The sequence below is a fragment of the Cryptotermes secundus genome, unplaced genomic scaffold (genome assembly GCF_002891405.2).
Source record: "Cryptotermes secundus unplaced genomic scaffold, Csec_1.0 scaffold816, whole genome shotgun sequence".
Lineage (NCBI taxonomy): Eukaryota > Metazoa > Arthropoda > Insecta > Blattodea > Kalotermitidae > Cryptotermes > Cryptotermes secundus.
The window spans coordinates 1866300-1886368 of NW_019724601.1; the positions used below are offsets into that span (position 1 = coordinate 1866300).

The 20069-nt window shown below is 42.8% G+C and overlaps 1 protein-coding gene across 3 annotated transcripts; it reads left to right on the forward strand.

Annotated features, from left to right (window-relative positions):
- The first annotated feature begins 3293 nt into the window (after positions 1–3293).
- Positions 3294–9764, forward strand: LOC111862501 (amphoterin-induced protein 1). Of its 3 annotated transcripts, none has more exons than XR_002842441.2 (3): positions 3294–3544; positions 6278–7931; positions 8796–9764. XR_002842441.2 is itself a non-coding variant. In XM_023847972.2 (2 exons), the coding sequence occupies exon 2, from the start codon at positions 6282–6284 to the stop codon at positions 7797–7799; it is 1518 nt and encodes a 505-aa protein (XP_023703740.1). In that variant the 5' UTR covers positions 3294–3544; positions 6278–6281; the 3' UTR covers positions 7800–8060. The 3 variants fall into 3 exon arrangements, 1 of the variants encoding a protein (XP_023703740.1); XR_002842442.2 differs by having other exon boundaries at positions 9204–9764; XM_023847972.2 differs by lacking the exon at positions 8796–9764 and having other exon boundaries at positions 6278–8060.
- The last annotated feature ends 10305 nt before the right edge of the window (positions 9765–20069 follow it).

The window sequence follows — 20069 nt, forward strand, 5'->3', positions numbered from 1 at the left end:
GTATAGCAACGGGCTGGACAGTCGGGGTCAACATAGCGCCCACACCTGCTCTGGGCCCCTCCCTGTCTCCAAACCAGTGGGTACAGGTGACGATTTCCCCGCTGGTAAAGCAGCCGAAGCGTGAAGCTGACCACTCACCTCCATCAAGCTCAGAGGTTAAGAATGTCATAGTGCTTAATTAAGTAAGCACAGGGACAGCTTTGCCTTCTTTCCATATTCTTAAGCTGATATGCCAGATTGAATTCCAGTTAACAGGTCTCTTTTGCACCTCACACACGAAGTATCTTTCTCTATCACATTTCGCACAGTTGTTGCACCCAGTTCTTTCATGCTCTGAACAGAGATGTCGGAGTATAATGCAAAAATTGTGCTCTTAGAAACTAGGTTCAGAATGTGGACTTAATTTTGGTTTGAGGCACTATGCTACAAGTTGGAACGTCACGGGTTCAGTTCCCGATAAGGTCATTGGATTTTTCAATTGACCTAGTCCTTCCAGCCGCACTATGGCCCTGGGGTCGACTCAGCCTCTAACAGAAATGAGTACCAGGGATCTTCCTGGGGGATAAAGGGCGACCGGCGCGTAAGGCTGACAAACTGACCGCCATCTGTGAGCCGATTGTCTAGAAAATTTGGCAGCCTCGACGCCTCACAACCCTATGGGCCTCCACGGTCAGGGATAGCTTTACCTTTTTTAACTGAATATCAAATTCTCGTGACCGTACACATTACAGAGGTTGTGGTAGTAGAGGCGTTAAAGCTAAGCATAATAATTATGAAGTAAAAAGGGGGATTCCGTAGGACGAGGCGCAAACGCAATGGGAGAATCACGTGACAATCTGTTCCGGTGAAGCATTTGAACGCCGCAAATCTACGTCAGTTTCCAATGTCTTGACAACTTGCTGGTGTCCACGCACTATACACAGGCGTGTTTCCACTTGATAACCGTGTTTCCTCATACCCATGCCGGAAATATCACGTCTGCATGCTAGACCTCGAACGATTCCTTACGTCACGTCTCTGAAATGAAAGGGAGTGGTTCTGCTGTGATGCAGTTTTCTCTGCGAAATATGAAAATGACGAATACAGAATGTCCTTACACTGAAACACACGTGGACTACTCATAGCAGGTAGGAGGTTATTGCTGATGTCAACAAATATGTACACGTAGGTCCCATATTTACATTAAGTTTCAGCCTCTCAATATATTATCACGCGGGCCGCGCCATAGTTCAAGCAGTTAGTCGCTGGCTTCCCACCGCGGCGGCCCGAGTTCGATCCCGGGTCTGGTCAAGTGGGATTTGTGGTGGACAAAGTGGCGCTGGGGCGGGTTTTCTCCGAGTACTTCGGTTTCCCCTGCCAATCTTCATTCCACCAAATTCTCCATCATCATAATCACCCGGGGCAGGTACAATAGGCCAATCAGTGGCCGCCGTACCGAGTGGACCCAGTTGGTCTTCCCCTCGCACTAAGCGAATTAAAAAAAAAAAAATGTATTATCACGCGTGTGGACTATCGACGGGGTTTTGGATTGGATATTGGATTAATTGACCTCTTTTACACGCAATTCGGAACTACAAGAAATGACAGAATCACAAATCACCACAAGCCGTTTCCTAGTAACGGCTTCTAGCTGTGGAGATTCTTCATATTCCGCGCTCAAATCCTCTCTGAATGGCGGCTCCTCTTCTTAATAGCCTCCCGTACACAACTCATTTGGTTGCTCCAGCTGTCTTTATAACTCCTCGCCGCGGATCACCGTAGAAACCCCCGTTTCCAACAGTATCTCTATTGTTGCATGCATATCTGTTGCCGTTGGAACGTGTTTACCGTATCGTTTCCTAGCAGCGGCCGTCTATTCTTGCTTATTAAGAATCTGCTGCCTAGCAACGGACGTCGTTCTGCTGTCTCTTTAGCTTCTGTTGCCTAGCCGTTGCTAGCAACGGCTGTTTCTCTCACTCCCCAGTTCTTGCTTTGAGCAAATATGCCACAATATGTATAAATCTATGATAACTATACAATTTCTACATTACGACATGTTTCGGCCACTGTTTTTGGCCATCATCAGGTAGTACTTGTACAGTCACTCTCAACTCTCTTTGAAACTGTATAGTTATCATGGAATTATACATATATTGCGAGGCTGAAATTGAATTAATAATATTTTACTCAAAATAGGACGCTAAAATACAATATTACTATTTCACTTCGTGAAACGTGGAGCTCCCAAAAGTGGTACGCCTTAATTTATACCATCATTGCACTCCTACCAGATATGGTTGAAGGTTACAGTGGGCAGGACATGTAGTTCGAATGAATGAAAATGAGACTTGTATCTATAATTTTGGGTTGAAAAATGTCTTGAGAAGCATCCCCTAGGAAGACTTATAATCAGACGTGAGGTAATACAGATCTTAGGTCTGTAGGTCATTCATTCGCAGGCATTTCACATGCTCCAGGTCTAGCGAGAGGTCCATACCAACATAAAAACAAATGACGTTAATAATAATAACAATAATAGTTATTCGAACGCTATAAAAAGGTAAGAAAGGAGATAGATTTCTCCTGTGCTTAACAATTAAGCACTGTGCCATGAGGACGTACGGGTGACTGGATGTACAGATCCACGAATTCTTGACCTCGACACTAGTTGGATGTTAGTGGTCAGTTTCACGCCCCGTCCTCTTATCCGCGAGGAAAAGAACTCCCGCTAACCACTGGAAGGGAGGCTTGGTAAACCCCAGAAGCGGTCCGGACGAACGCGGAGAGGCAAAAAAATCTTGCTTCTCAGCCGTCAAGCCCGTAACCAGTCGCTATACCGACTGAGCTGTCGTGGCTCACTTTTTAGTAGAGTTCTCAAGGTGTATGGAAGCCAGCAGGAGACGTACTGTTGTAACATCGCTTCGGACTTTAAGGTTACTGCGCCAACATCTATTTTAATTTCAACTCTATTCTTCATGTGAGTCATTCTCCCATTCACTCGACAAATCAGCGTCATAAAACAATGAACTAAGGAACAAATATTCTTGTAACGCGTAATTTTGTTTTTCAATATAACGGGATATTCGAAACAAATGATTATTCATGTCACATATGAATGTTGCGCTTAAAATAACGGATGCTGTATTAATATTTGTGTAAAGCAACAGAATAACGGAATAAATAAATATTCTTGTCACGCACAAATATTGTGTTAGTGATGCATTTGTAAACATTATTTTTTAACATGTGAGGGACATTCCTCGTACAGTTGCAATGACGTCAGCAGATGTCGCTACGGGCCCTGACAGTATCATGTGATGCACAGACGTGTCGAATCGTACAGTTGATAATCAATCCAGCAGGTACACTGTGATTGCGAAGTGCAGGCAGAGTAAGTGTCCTGAATGGAACATTCAGCATCGATCTTCCTGTGGGGGTGTCTGTGTGTGTGTTTTTTTTCTGTCGAACAACATTTAATCCAACGAAAGTGAAATGTGTTAAAGGACTACTCAGTGCTAGTGTAAATACATATCTTACCAGCAACGTTTCTTGTGTTACCAACAAGGTTAGTGTACGCGTATTGTTGTGTGTCGTCTTTATAGTACTACGTTATATATAGGTCTCTGTTCGGTGCAACAAGGACATATCTCCATTTTATAGACTTATTGGATAGTAGGGTTTTTCGACTTTATCCATCGTCTGATATTCTAGAAAAAAAAAAAACAAACAAAAGAACAAAACGTTTCGGAAACTGAATCTATTTCTGTCCTCAGGAAAGACACATACTCTGTTGGGTCCGTTAAAAAGAGCTAACCTGAATCACTGGATAACTTATGTCAGTATAAGTACAGCTATGTAAGTACCTGAGATCAGGCATTGTCAGTGGGAGATAATAGGATAAACGTACAATAAAAATTGTGATAAAACATGCACAGACCTGAAAGTGAGACAGAAAACAAGGAGAAATTTGTCTGCAGCGAACTTATTCAAAAGACCAAGTCCATGAAAACTTAAGCGTAAGATTGATTAATTGGAGAATTCCATGTTATGAAATCTACTGGTATAAGTAGATTCTAAAATGTTCTGACGATGGTGGATAACACTCAGAATTACTGTGTTTTTGGATTTTTTCCATCGTCCGGTATTCTAGAAAAGAGAAAACACGACGTTTCGGAACCTGGATCTATCTCCCACCGAATTAGTCTGGTCTCAGGTGTTCAAATAGCTGTGTGAATCTGACAAGGGTTGTCCAGTGATTGAGGTTAACTCTTTCTAAGGGGTCTAACTGAATAGGTGTCTTCCACCCCTCACCTGAGGGCGGAGACAGATCCACTTTCCAAACGTTGTTTTTTTCTAATTTCTGGAATACTGGACGATGGAAAAGGTAACAAAAAAAAACAGTAATTCTGAGTGTTCTACCGGTTTAAGTTTAATAATTCAAGAAGCTGCAATGTGAAACTGAGTGCGTGGAGTATCTACATGACTGGACTAACGTTACGTTTACCGAAACATTCTACGCGATTCATTAAATCATGTAATAATAAGGTAATATTCACTCATCTGAGGAGTCAGCCCCCATGTCTCCACACGCTTTACTTCTGTACATTTGTGTAGTGGTAACAAGAATTTCTTTTTCGAGGCATCCGCTTTAAACCTCGACCTGACTATCGGTTTTTCTGCCATGAGACAGTTACGGGATCGTTTTAAATAGGCAACGACTGATTCTTTTTAATTTCCCAAGTACAGGTCGACTCAGCCTCTAACAGAAATGAGTACCAGGAATCTCCCCGGGGGTAAAGGGCGGGCGGCACGTGAAGCTGAGAACACCACGTCCATCTGTGAGCCGATTGTCTGGAAAATGTGGGAGCCTCGACATCTCACAACCCTATGGCCCTCCACGGCCTGTTACAGGGATAGCTTTTTCTTTTTAAGGTTGTGTTGTTAGGTCTGGATTCCTCGTCGCGTGTGAGAAGTGTGGCAAGAAGCAACGGGGAGGTGGTTGCATCCGCTTTGAGGTTGGAAGGGAAGGCCACTGACTAACCCATACACACCCTGCAGGCCTTATCTCAGTCAGAGAACTCGAGCAGTCCACTGCGCATACTGTTGAGAGTGGCCAGGTCTGGAAACACGGACGGCACTCATAATTCACTATATCCCCAACTTACCTGATATTGCAGGATGTTTATAGTTAAATGTCGCCGTTAAATAAAACAAGGGTTTTACAAACGGTCTTTTGTGGCTTTAATCACCCTGTCATTATAACTCTTGAAGCTCTACCCTGAATATAACACAGAGTTGCCTTGTGATCGCTTCATACATTCACATTCCTAATGTAGTGTAATCGATATAGTTGAAAGGGTAAAGTTGTCATTGTGCTTCTTTCATTAAGCACTACGCCATGAAGGCGTATTTGGGAGTGGAGGCATAACTCCACCGTTATTGACCTCGACACTAGATGAAGGCTAGTGGTCGGCTTCTCAAACCGGCCGCTTTGCCCCTGGAGGAAGAGTCTCTATACCTATTAGATAGGAGATTGGGAAGGCCCCAGAACTGGTCTGGATTTTGTGAAGAGAAAAATCTCTCCCTTACTGGGATACGAACCTGGCCGTCCAGCCCGTAGCCCATCGCTATACCGACTGAGCCATCCCGACTTCTAACGTGTAGACTAGAAGGTTAAAAAGTTCCCTTTGCTTTAATTAAGTACTACACCATGAAAACGTATGAGGGAGTGGAGGTATGGCTCCTCGATTCTTGACCACGACACTAGATGAAGGCGAGTGGTCGGCTTCACGCCACGACCGCTTTACCCCCTGAGGAATAGGCCCCTGGTAACCCCTGCTCTGGCCGCTGTGTAGCAGAGGAAAAGTACTTGCTCCTTCCGGGAATCGAACCCCGACACTGCAGCACGTATCCCATCTCTATGCAGTTGGAGATAAGTCCTTGAGTTACTGGAAAAGGAAGATATCTTTTGTTGTTTCTTAATTCAAAGCTTGTAAGCCATCCAGTGAGTGTGTCCACAAATGACGATCCATGTCAGTTTTTAAGCAGTTGAATGTATACGCGTCTCTTATGAAAAGAATTACCGTGGTGACGTAACACATTAATATAGTCCAGTCATGTCACTAGCACGTACATATTAGCATTATTTAGCAAGCGTTTGGAAGAGAGAGACATTGTAAGGAACGTTGTGATGAGATCGTAATTAGAAGCAACTGCCCAGTGACTGTATTACGTCATACAGCAAATGAGTAAGCTTTCCGTTCCTTGTAACACACTGAAACCAGTTTCCTGTTGACAGGCGCATGATGGAGACCGTCTTAAAATGCGTTACCATTGCAACGTTTCTATTACTGCGGTACATACCAGTGGCTGCAGAGTGTCCGCAGTCCTGTACGTGCCGGAGTGGCGAGATAAAATGTCGGAGAGCTTCACTGACAACAGTACCCAGCAACTTAAATACTAACACAGTTGTAATCGATCTATCGTTCAACAGCATATCGATACTCACCAACAGTGTCTTCGACAACACGCCTCATCTGAAGACTATTGTCGTAAGTGACAACGGTATTAAAATGGTGGAACCAGAAGTGTTTAACGGCTTACAGGACCTAAGAGAAATAGATCTACATAACAATAATATTGATTATATCCATCCAAGCCTTTTCCAAAACAATCCTAACCTTTCAATGTTGGATCTTAGTTGTAATGATTTAGAACATTTATGGCTTGATTTTAGCTACAATACTGAACTAAAGTTTTTGAATTTAAGTGTAAATATGCTTAAATTTGAAGACCTAGCCATTTTCCGTCCTCTGATATCTCTGCAAGTGCTAGATCTATCAAATAATCAAATGGAAAACATGAGTGGTGAAGTCTTTGATGGGATGGTGGATCTGAAATATCTCAATGTATCGGGTAACCCACAGTTGGAATATGACTGCCGCTTGAGAACATTGTGGACTTTGTGTTACAAGCAGAACATAACTTGCATTACTGATGACCAGCAGTCATTCAAAATGGTTGACAATCTACACTGTGATACTGAAGAACAGCTAATAACCATGTCTTTAATTGATGAAACAGATGGGTTTATAACAACCAGCGAAAATAGCATTGAAGGTAGCGTGGAAGAGGGCAGTGGCATGGAATCTACGGAGATAATTGAGGATAATGGGACAAAAGAATTTAATTCCACTGAAAAGGCTTTTATTCAACCAACAATCACAACGAACGGCGATTGGTTCCTTATAACAATTATTGTGGGTTCGGTGTTCTGTGTTGCTGTAGTGATCATAGTGGCACTGATTTGTATCCGTCGATATAGAAATTCTCGTGGCGAAACATCTGGACATTTATCTCGCACGAATTCTATCGATTACCTTAATCAAGAAGATCAGTTTAGCAGAAAATACAAGAATGCAAGACATGATAACGTTAAAAATCACAATAATTATGATCGTGTCAGTCCGGAGATCAGTAACAGTGTTATACAGTTTAAAGTTGGTAGCACTGTGGCGGCAGAAGTTGTGCGGGTTCCAAGTTTTAAAACTCGTGGTGTGGCGGCGCCATTAAATCTTCCAGAAGAGATTCCTCTTCAAGAAACAAAATTTATTATTGAAAATAAACGTGATGTGTGTCACCTACCTATTCAGCCATCAACAGATTCGCTGTCACGTTCCAATCAAATGTTTCCATATGAACAAAGCGAAACGGCGCGGGTGAACGGTGTAAGGTACGGGAAATATGCTGATGGTTCTACGCCCGACATTCAATACGCGAAACCAGGGAAAAGAAACGCATTGACAGCCAGGCTGACTTGAACTGGGACCTGCAATTCAATAATGACAGCTATTGTTTGGGTTTATAATCCATAGCAGATGAAGTCTATCCACCTTACGAGCCACGTTACGTCATACCTTGTGTAGGTAACCTTACGGAAGAGAAGTTCCTGTGTAAGTATGACTTTCTCACCGGTACATAAGTATTGGAAATGTGTTGAAAATATAGTAGAATTCAATTCCCGGTAGGGTCAAGAATTTTCTCTTCTCCACGTCGTCCAGACCGGCTCTGGGGCCCACCCAGCCTCGTACCCAATGGGTACTGGAGGCTTCTTTCTCTGAAGTAAAGCGGCCGAGGCGTGATTCTGACCACTCACCTCCAGTTAGTGCCGAGGTCAACAAAACGTGGATTTATACATCCACTCACACATACGTCTTAATGGCGTAGTGCTTAATTAGTTAAGCATAGGGACAACTTTACCTTTTACTTCTTTAATAAGGGCATACAGAATATTTTGAAATGTATTCTGTATAGTGCTATATGAATATGTTGAAAATAAATGTAAAGGTTCATATTCAAGCTAAGTGTAACGCGATTTAAGGAAAAATATTTGACTTTATTCAGTGAAATATTTACAACATTTCGTCAATAAAAGCAGCGCATTTGATGCTGTATCTTATACAGGGTTATCCATTCAAAAGTATACCCAAACAAAAAAAAAACATTGTATTCTATATCTTAATAAACCTAAAACACAAATGAGTGTTATGAAAACATGCTGGAAATGTATAACAGTGTTTTGAATATATGCATCAATACTTTCGGCCATGTTTCGCGATATACGTATGAGAGTTTCCGCCGTCATGTTATTAAAGTACTTTCACGGATTTAAATGGATCACCCTGTATAATTATTTAAGTTAAACTTTCTACTTCTGCCCTAAAGTAGTGTATTACTGATTTTTAACTGAAGTTTGATTAAGAAAGTGGGCATTGTTCGCTAAGGCGTTTCCTGTGATATTTGTTATTGCCTTGCAGAATAAGGTCAACATATACCAAAGAAGTATCAGCTTTAATAGTGCACGATCTATCAACAGATCAGGAATTCTAATCGGAAAATATCGGAATGTCCCGATTTCTGCTTACCAAGATAATATACAGATTTATAATTTATTCTTTCATCGAAATGTAAATCACAATAAAGACTGGACGAAAAGATTTCCGAAAAGTCTGATCAGTGGACTAATAATACTGATCTTGCATGTGATATGTCGTCGAAGAGTAGAAAGGAAAGGAGACTATTTTGTGTTTTCATATTTCTCATAAATCTTAGAATAATGCTTTAAAGGTGGTGATGAAAGGAGGAAAACAGCGTGTGTTTTCTTTATCTGTATGTCTGATAACATTTCTGCGATAAATCAAATAAAACTGAACATCCTGTTACAGTACATCGATACCTAGGCAGTCGTCTTCTACTTATCGTCTTCCCTTCGTTTATGACAGACAGAGGGAAGACTGGACACGTTCACTTTCTGATCTTCTGTTCAACGTGATGACGAATGAATAATTTCTCCAATGTTTATTAAAGTTTGTATGAGGGAGAGTGAGTAAACAGGTCAAAAATTGAATTAAAGCAGCTGCAATGGATGTAATTGATTTTCTATGTGTATCACTAGGTAACAGCACAGTCCAGCTTCATGACAGTCTAGGTAGCAGACTCATACACATTTTCAAAAGCTGGTTTCAGTAGTCAAAATGGCTGCCGTGTTTGACTGTGTACTACCGAAGAGAGCGGTCTGCTGTGCGTTTTATGGGCAAAATGACTCAATGCAAAAGATACTCATAAATAAATAGTTCCTCTTTGCGGTGGGAAGTGTTTGTCGTCTAAAGCAGTTCAGACTTAATGGCAAATGTTTTCCTGATGACAAAGAAGTTGAAACGGAGGTGGGTAAGTGGCTGAGACAACAATCAAAAGACTTCTATGCTGCGGGTTTCGACGCCCAGGTAAAGCGATGGGACAAGTGTATATATGTTGGTGGAGGATATGTTGAGAAATAAATGTTTTTTCAAGGTTCGAATATCACAGTTTTTAGGTTTTATATCCGATTGTGACCTGCTTATTGACTCTTCCTGTTATTAAGTTAATTCCATCAGGAACCAGAATCCTGCTTTACTTTTTAAATTTCATCAATTTGAATACGACGACGCGAACTTTTGAGGTGGCAGAAGTTATTCGAGTTCAGGAGTATGGAAAGAAGAAATTATCGATTATTAAGGCTACAAATGTACTGTATTTAATACTGTATACCATTAATACGTTATATAAATAATTTTGAAAAATTGTCTTCAAACTCTTCAGATGATTATGTTCACACCTTTTGCAGTTCTAACCTGAAATTCAATCAGTGTGTTTTTTCCTCACAGAATATGATCCGCAGAACAAAATGGTTGGAGCTGTAATATTTCTGATCCGTAGTCTGGTGGTGGTCTGTTCGAATCTCAGGTGAGGTACAGACCATCTTGATTGAAGTTTTCGACACCGTATATGTGTGTGTGTGTCTATATTCATGTTCTTCCAGTCAATCTGAGAGATCAAATTTGTAGAGCGGAGCCCTTCTTGAGAAGCCGGCAGTCACTCAGTCACTCAAGAATTTACCAACGGTTTATGGAAGCCTAAGGTTCATTACACATGTTCACAACAGCCCTCCACTGGTCCTTACCCTCAGCCAGAATAATCCAGTCCATACCACCCCATCTTACATTCCTAAGATTCGTTTTAATATTGTCCTCCCACCTATACCTCAAGTGGTCGCAATCTTTAACCAAAATCCTGTATGCATTCCTTTCCTGTCCCATGCTTGTTACATACTTTGCCCATCTCATCGTCTCTGAATTGATCGTCTAAGATTGAATATGAATAATATGAATACAATCAAACGTAACATTTTTAATTAATTAAACTTAACATGTTTCAGTCTCAAACGGCCGTCTTCCGGACCGTCCATTTTGAAAGAAAATTTTACATGAACTTAGAACAAACCACTATAGGGATGCCGCAAGACACTGTCACGCAGACGTTGCAAGAGAGACACGTAATCTTCTTTCGTATAAACGGACACTGCCTTCTGCATGACCTCAGACAAGGTTCCAAACTTGTATTCTGTACATCACTAGCTCCTGCGTCTTATTGTTTTTTAAATGTTAGGAATATCTTATTACTAGGGGGGCACGCGGTAGCGTAGTTGGTTGAGGCACTGAGCTACAAGCCGGACGGTCGCGGGTTCGAGTTCCCATGAGGTCATTGGATTTTTTAAATTTACCTAATCCTTCCAGCCGCGCTATGGCCCTGGGTTCGGCCTCTAACAGAAATGAGTACCAGGAATATTCTTGGGGGTAAAGGGCGGCCGGAGCGTAAGGCTGACAACCTCACCGCCATCTGTGAGTCAGTTGTCTAGAAAATGTGGGAGCCTCAACGTCTCACAGGCGTATGAGTCTTGTAGGCACACAGAGTGATCAATGTTCACGCCACGTTTTGCTTGCTAATTTGTGCACCCCTGCGAATCGGTGGCTCACACCTCGGGCTGCATATTTTACGGGGGGAAGCCGCAATGGAACAGTGTTCTGTTGTTGATGAGGCTGGGGTGAGTGGTTGAGGGGAAACATTGCTACTGGGGTGCAGAGGGGTGGTAATGGACAGCCAACTCCCGGGTCCCCACACACCGAACGTGTCTTAAAAGAAAGTTTTATTCTTTGAAAATTTTACATCGCCTGAAATACGTCGTTAAGAGCATTGATGCGTTGTCGTGATGCCAACGAAATGGGGCATTTGCAATTCCGATGAAAGAGCACAAAACTGAGGATGTAAGAATATATGTTTCGTGTCTATTCTTCTGGTTGGCAGCAAGGATAGCTCAGTCGGTATAGAGGCAACTGGCTGGACGACCGAGGGGTCGGAGTTCGAGTCCCGGTATGAGCAAGAATTTTCTCTCCTCCACGTCGTCCAGAACGGTTCTGTGGCCAAACCAGCCTCCTATCCAATGATTACTGGAGGTTAAAGCGGCCGGAACGTGAAGCTGGTCTCTCACTTCCAACTAGTGCCGAGGTGAAGAAAACTTGGATCTATTCATCTAGTCCCCCGTACACCTTCATGGCACAGGGACGACTTTACCTATTCTTGTGGTTGCTGCTGCAGAGTAAGGGGAGCCGACGTAACTCACTCGGTGCACTGAGCCTTCCTACGAATCGGGATTCGAGTTCCGAAAGAGACAAGGAATTATTTTCTTCTCCACAGCGTCCAGTCCGGTCCTGGGGCCCACGACGCCTCCTACATAACGGGGGTGGCGGGAGGGGAGTGTGTTCCCACTCATCACATAGTTCAGGCGGTTAGTCGCCAGCTTCCCACTGCGGAGAAACTGGTTTGATCCCAGTTAAGGTCATATGGAATTTGTGGTGAACAAAGTAGCACTAGGGCAGGTTTTCTCTGTGTACTTCGGTTTCCCCTGCCAATCCTCATTCCTCATTCATCATCATCATCATCATCATCTATCATCCGGGGCTGGTACAAGAGACCAGTTAGTGGCCGACGTACCAAGTGGACTCAGTCTCACCCCACCCCAAGAAATTAATAAATTAAATTAAGTAATTTTTTAATGCTAGTGGAGTGGGACTAATTCCCTTGTACTGCGGCCACTTCTGGCCTATTGCACCAGCCCCAGATGATAGGTGAGGGTGATTGTGGAGCCATTTGGGCTAAAAATTGGCATTTTGGATAAACATTGTCCCTGCGCTTAACCAAATAAGCATTACGCCATGAAGACGTATGGGGGAATGGATATATAGATCCAAGTATTCTTTGCTTCCGCACTAGTTAAGAGGTGAGTGGTCAGTTTCACGTCCCTTCTGGTTTCACCCCGGGTGAAGAGCCCCCGGCACCCATTGGATAGGAGGCTGGATGGACCCCAGAGGATAATAATTTTTCCACTGTAACGATATTAACGGCTGCGGTGTCCGTGGCATCTGGGTTAGGTTTTCTGAACACGTTCAGTGTGACCTTGTACAGGACGTCACTGCAAGGAGCGGATATATGACGTAGATGCGGCGGAAGGAAATGGAAAACAACGAATTCCAAGGACAAAAACACAGAACACATTTTTTTCGATCGTGCATTTTACGACGTTTTCGGTCACAATTGCTGGGTTTTCGGACTTTGTCCACTGTACGGTGTTCTAAAAACCAAAATAACGGAACTTTCCGGAAACTGGATCTGTTTCCATCCTCAGATGGGCGGAGGAGACACCTGATGTGTTGGATCCGTCAGTGATTGAGGTTAGCTCTTTGTAACAGACACCCCCCCCCACCTCACCTAAGAATGGAAACAGACACAGTTTCCGAAATACCCTGTTCCATGGGTTTTAGAATACCGAATGATGGAGACAGCCCCAAATCCCAGTAATTCTGTTATACACCATCCATCAGAACCCTTTAGAATCGACATTTTCAGTGTCTACATCTCAGATTATAGATACACGATGTTAGGAAGGAACTGAAATGTCGTGGTCTTCACCAGTGTACCGGCGTTTGCTTGGAGGGACAGAGGAAATTACCACAACGCTCATGGTAGCTGATGTTCCGGCCGAATTCGAACCGAGAATCTCCAAAATAGGAGCCCGGAGCGTTACCGCTGTGCCCGCTTACTCGATAATAAAAAATAAAAAACTGTTGCAACTTTCTTTTATCAACCCGTGAAACTACGGGCGGTAAACCCGGTAAGGGGTGGATACTCAGCTGAAGACATGGGCAGTTTCGGGACTGGAAGTTCTCACTGCTGTGGTTGCCACTGAAAGTCAACCGACGTTTCGGATGCCTCCTTCTTAAAGGTCAAAGAATAGCGTTGCTGCTTGCTCTGCTCATTCTTAAAACCAAAAGGAAGCACAATTAAACGAACGTCGGTAAAGTTCTACTAGACTACACGGCAATACATCCCAGGGGCAGTACTCTTCAAATTTGAAGTCTTATCACGAAGATGTCACACAACAGTTGCAGTTGTCTGAAATTTGTCTCTCGTCTCTGATGTTAGTATAAAATCCATACTGTTTCGGAAAGGAGTTATGTTTCCTTCTTCAGGCGCAGATAGTATGAATAAATTCGTAGAACTATTCTCATGCCCTGAACCAAGTTCCCTGAGCATGGAGGTAGTAAGTAGTACATATCTACCAGACTACAAGGCGGCACATCCCAGAAGACAGTAATCCTGATGCATCATGTCTGGAGAAACCATCCGACGCCATATTTGTGAGATTTGGGATTATGAAGAGTTCTGTCTTCTGGGTTGTCATACTTACGGACAGGCCTTACACCCAGAGTTTGCCTGGCAGAAGTCCAGACAAATGTGCGTCCAGAACATTGCAACAGGCCTAAAGGATTTTGATTTATAACTTTCATTGAAAGTTCACGAACAACAAACTTTTGTCCAGATAAAAGAAAATCACATGAAATATTAATTTCTTTCATCTTAATTTCAAATTGCGTACTCAAGTTGCTTGTTGCTTGAAGCACTACCGATCAATACTCTTTAAGTTACAAACGTAACATCTGCTGCTATATAATTCAACAGGAACTCCCAACATCTGTTACACAAGCCTCAGTAAATTAACTTTTCCTGCTTTCTCCCGTATTCCTTCACGTGTTCGAATGATACGTCGAGGTCGAAGTTTAACGCCATCTCCCATGAATAACACACAATTAGTCACTCATAGACCTCCCATTTGCGTGCTACACACTTCGCATATCCGCATGTCAATGTTAGGAATACTCACAAAAGAGACAAGAGGCAAAAAGTTAACAAAAAAAAATGTAAAGCTATCCCTGTAACAGGCCGTGGAGGCCCATAGGGTTGTGAGACGTCGAGGCTCCCACATTTTCTGGACAGTGGGCTCACATATGGCGGTGAGGTCAGCCTTACGCGCCGGCCGCTCTTTACCCCCAAGGAAGATTCTTGGTACTCATTTCCGTTAGAGGCTGAATCGACCCCAGGGCTATAGTTCGGCTGGAAGGGTTAAGTCAATTAAAAAAAAATCCCCCTCATCGTGAATCGAACCCACGACCTTGCGGTTCTTACCATAGTGCCTCAAGCAAGTACGCTACCACGAGCCCACGCAACAGAATACACACCGAAACAAAAGACTGCTTTGTTTGTGACCTGGTATATTCTTATATTCATGCTCGGCAGTCGGTTGCTGTGGTAACCCGAAATTCCATAATTTCATAGCTCTCATCTCAACGTTACATTTATTTTTAATATGCGGAAGGATAATGCCCTTACTTTAATCTGAACTGGCCTTTAGAGCTTTCATATGGATGTGTAATACGCATTTTCCAGGTTCCTCACTTTACAGATCATCTCCGTGCTTTGTGAGTTCTGCTCTGACTTGTTTTCCGCACGCAACTTCTCTTTTGTGGGAATTTGAAATGCTAATTGTAAAGCCCGTAGAATCCTCTGAGTACATCCCTGTCTCAGATCAATACGACTGTGGGGTTGTAGTGGATAACTGTAGCATAGACCTGTTGTCTCTAGTGGTAAAAGTGACGCAAGTCCATAAACTCTAATTTTCTTAGTTGCTCTTTCTTCCCAGGGCAAATGTAAACTTCCTCCTATCTCGAAACAAGAGCAAGGGACAAAAAAGAAAATAGATTCATGATGTAATTAACAGAACACTGAAGTCAGTGACTTTGAAACCCATCAATAAAATGAAAGCGGAATTCAATGTACTGACATGTCTATGGGCTGGGCGACCAAGGAATCGGGTTTCGATTTAACAGAAAACAGGTTTTCTCTTGTACACAGCCTCCAGACCGGGGGCTCGCGGTAGCGTAGTTGGTTGAGGCTCTATGCTACAAGCCGAAAGGTCGCGGGATCGAGTCCCGATGAGGTTGACTTTTTACAATTGACCTAATCCTCCCAGCCGCACTATGGCCCTGGAGTCGACTCAGTCTCTAACATAAATGAGTACCAGGAATCTTCCTGGAGGTAAAAGGCGGCCGGCGCGTAAGGCTGACAAACTTTCTGCCATCTGTGAGCCGATTGTCTAGAGAAAATGTGTGAGCCTCGACGTCTCACAACCCTATTGGCCTCCACGGCCTGTTACAGGGATACCTTTACTTTACGTACACAGCGTCCAGACTGGTTTGGGGTCCGTCCAGTCCTTCCAGTGGGTACCGGGACTCTTTCTCCGGAAGTAAAGAAGCCTGGAGTGAAAATAACACAGCTCCTACTTCTGAGATTAAAATTTTATGGATTTACACCTCCATTCCTCCATGCCTTCATGGCGTGCTTCTTAATAAAGCGCAGGATAAATGTACATTTATCTTAAGGTAAAAGGTAAAGCTGTCCCTGTAACAGGGCATGGAGGCCCATAGAGTTGTGAGACGTCGAGGTTCCCCCATCTTCTAGACAGTCAGCTCACAGATGGCGGTAAGGTTGTCAGCGTTACGCGCCGTCTCATTTCTGTCAGAGGCTGAGTCGACCTCAGGGCCATAATGCGGCTGGAAGGATTAGGTCAATTGAAAAAATCTACCACATCGAGACACGAAAGCTGAACATTGAAACAGAGGAAAACTCATAAAATAAAAAGAAACGAAAATGAAACATCAGTCCCAAACAGCGCAACCCCTTATTTGAGAAATTGAAAGAAATGAAAACGAAATCACAGTCAAAATGATGTTCATAAGTCACTACTGGATGCAGTGTCATGATTGCAACAATTAACGTTAAAGTGAAACCGGATATGAAATGACTAAACGTGACAACACAAAACATGTCGACTTTCTCATGGAGCTGACTTTCTCATGGAGCTGAGCCCTTCTGGAGGAGCCGCCAATTCTGCAGCTACTCAAGAATTTCCCAGCATTTTATGGAACCCGAAGGTTCATTACCGTGTTCACAAGAGCCCTAATTTCCCACCAATCCTGAGCCAGACTAATCCAATCCATATCATCCCATCACATCTCTATAAATGCCATTTTAATATTATCGACAAACCTACGTTTTGGACTTCCTAATGGTCTCTTTCCTTCTGAATTTCCCACCAATATCCTATATGCATTCCTCCTCCCCACGTTCGTGCTGCATGGCCTGCCCATCTCATCCTCCTTGACTTGATCACTGTAATTATACTTAGAGAAGAGTACAAGTTATGAAGCTCCTCATTATATTATAATTTTAAAATATTAAACCTTGTTAAGTTATTGTATATATTTTCTACTACTCGTATTTTATGAATATTTGTAAGCATCCAATATTTCAATATGTTTAAAGATATAGTGATGATCCTGACATGTCGAATGTATTATCAATGTATAGAACAAGATACATTGATAATTGTAATAATGTAACACATATACTTATGTGAAACGCAATTCAATATTTTAAGAAAATTGCTATTAATGTATATTTTCCCGATGATGTTTTTTAATAAGCAGAAACGCGTAGCAAGTTCTACTACTAAGCTCAATAAACCCGCCATGCACACTTGCTGTGAATGGGGCTGCTGAGAGTTGCTGTATTGTGACGGATAACAAAAATTGTTATACATTAAGTTAATTACGTACTCTTAATTTAATTAAATAGTTTGAGTACCGTATGACAAATGCTAATCTGCAGAGGACGTATGTATATGACAGTTTAATTCAATAAAATAAATAAATGATGTGTATATATATATATATATATAGGCCGGTCACGGTATCCGAGCGGTCTAAGGCATGTACTGTCTTCGCTCGCTTGGAAACCGGGATCGTGGGTTCGAATCCCACTCAGAGCATGGATGTTTAGTTTGTGTGTGTGTGTGTTTGTCTGTGTTTATCTACAGGTAGAGGCCTTGCGACGAGCTGATCACCCGCCCAAGGAGTCCTACCGAATGTGTAAGATCTAGAAAATCCGAAGTGAACGGAGAAGTTCATGGAGGTAGGCCTAGGCCCACTGGGGCTGTAGTGCCAAGAAAAAAAAAAAAAAAAGNGTAGTCCGCAAACGACCGAGCGACCGCCGCTTGTCGGCGAAGTTAGTGCCAACTTTTGCGGATGGAGGGTGTCACGTGGTCAACGCAACGGATCCCCACTGCCGTAAATTTCGGTTTTCTAGACCGGAGCCGCTATTTCCTTGAAATAGCTCCTCAATTATCCTCACGAGGCTGAGTGGATCCCGTTCCAGACCCACTACTTCTCAGAAAATCTGGTAGCGCCGGGAATCGAACCCGGAACCTCTGGATCTGTAGCCAGGAACTTTGGCCACTATACCACAAAGGCGGCATGTATAGTTCGCTTGCGGACTACAATCCACGGAGTTTGTTTGACAGTTTCTTCAAACCTGCATTATTACGTTCAAAAACAAGTACAGATTCTGAGCCTTCTATCGTTGAATAAATGTATTGTCTTTTTATAGTTTTAAAATAAAGGCTCTACAGTGCTAATTTTTTATTTATTTTCATCAACATTAATTTTATTTTTAAATTCTCAATTTCTTTGTGTTGTAAGTTCGTTTTTGTCTTTTAGGGCTACCTTTTGATTTATTAAACCGGATGGCCGCGCCATAGCTCAAGCGGTTAATCGCTTACTTCTCACCGCGACGGCCCGGGTTCGATCCCGGGTCTGGTCAAGTGGGAGTTTTGGTGGACAAAGTGGCGCTGGGGCAGGTTTTCTCCGAGAACTTCGGTTTCCCTTGCCAATCTTCATTCCACCAATTGCTCCACAATCACCCTCACCTATCTTCTGGGGCTGGTACAATATGCCAGAAGTGGCCGCAGTACAAGGGACTTAGTTCCACCCCACTAGCAATATCTCTTAATCCGCACGACTTCCCCTCCACCCCCAAATACTCCGGATTAGACTGAGTTTAATATTCGTATATTTCTTATGATTTTGCATTCTTCCTGTTTTCCGTTCCTTTTTCTTTTCTATGGACGCCGTTCAATCGCCATCTTGTTCGTAGTATGACACATCCACACCGATGGCGCTCGCTTGCATTCCCACTATTATGTTCACGTTATCTAGTAATCGTTGCCAAGATAGCGCTGGATGGAAAGACGGGGGAATGCAGACATTCTGACCTGCTGTACCATTAAACTTAATAGTATGACCACCGCAGTACTTTGCCTCCTTTATAGAGTGCGCTAGTGAAGCTCTTACAACTTCTCGTTCAATATTTCCGTAATATTATACAGGAAAGGCCTTTTTACAGGGAGATTTCATTCAGAGGAAAGTTTGTTGCTCTAGGGAATACATCCTGCTTTGGTAAAGGTACAGTTGTCCCTGTGCTTAACTAATTAAGAACAACTTCATGAAGGCGTAAGGGAAAGTAGGTGTATAACGAAGTAATTGACTTCATGGAGCTGAGACCTTCTTGAAAAGCCGCCAATTGTGAAGCTACTCAAGAACTTCCCAGAATTTTATGGAACCCAAAGGTTCATTACCATGTTCACAAGAGCCCTCCTGAGCCAGGTCGATCCAATCCATACCATCCCATTCTATTTCTCTAATATCCATTTTAATATTGTCCGCCCACCCACGTCTTGGTCTTCCTATTGGTCTCTTGTCTTCTGACTTTCCCACCAATATCCTATATGCATTCCTCTTCGCCCCATTCGTGTTACATGCCCTGCCAATCTCATCCTCCTTGACTTGATTATTGTAATTATTCTTGACGAAGCGTACAAGTTATGAAGCTCCTCATTATACAGTTTAAAAGTGAGTGTAAAGATCCATGTTTTCTTGACCACGATAATAGTTACAGGAGGAGCCGGGATAGAGCAGTCCGTATAGCGACTGGCTACAGGCTGGACGACCGAGGGACTCGAGGGTCAAGAATTTTCACATCTCCAATCGTCTAGACCAGCGTTGGCCAACCTAATACATCTCGAGGGCCAAATTTAGTTTATAGAACACCATCAGGGGCCAGATACGGTGTTTCTTTCAGAAGAGTGGTCGGGGAGTATTGCCCCCCAAACTGAATCAGTCACAACCCGTATAAAAAGTGCATTTAAACCTATGTATTTAAATTTTACGTTGCACCAATAATATTAAGCCGATATTGAAAATTTCACCAATCGATTTTATTGCCTTCTATCACTTCTACCCCCAGAGCATTTTTTCTTAAAGAAACACTGGCCAGATCATGTCTTATGTTTAGTTTTATATATGCCGGGGGAAAATGCAATTATAATTTAAGAAAGAAAAATAAAATGCCTTGAAATGTGCAATTACTTACCATAAAACAGCACAAATTCCTCTTTCAGCAGGGATGAGCACAAAAGACTTTCAATC

What these genes read in the sequence shown, in the direction of transcription:
- LOC111862501 (XM_023847972.2), top strand. Translation starts at nt 6,282, where the DNA reads ATGATGGAGACCGTCTTAAAATGCGTTACCATTGCAACGTTTCTATTA.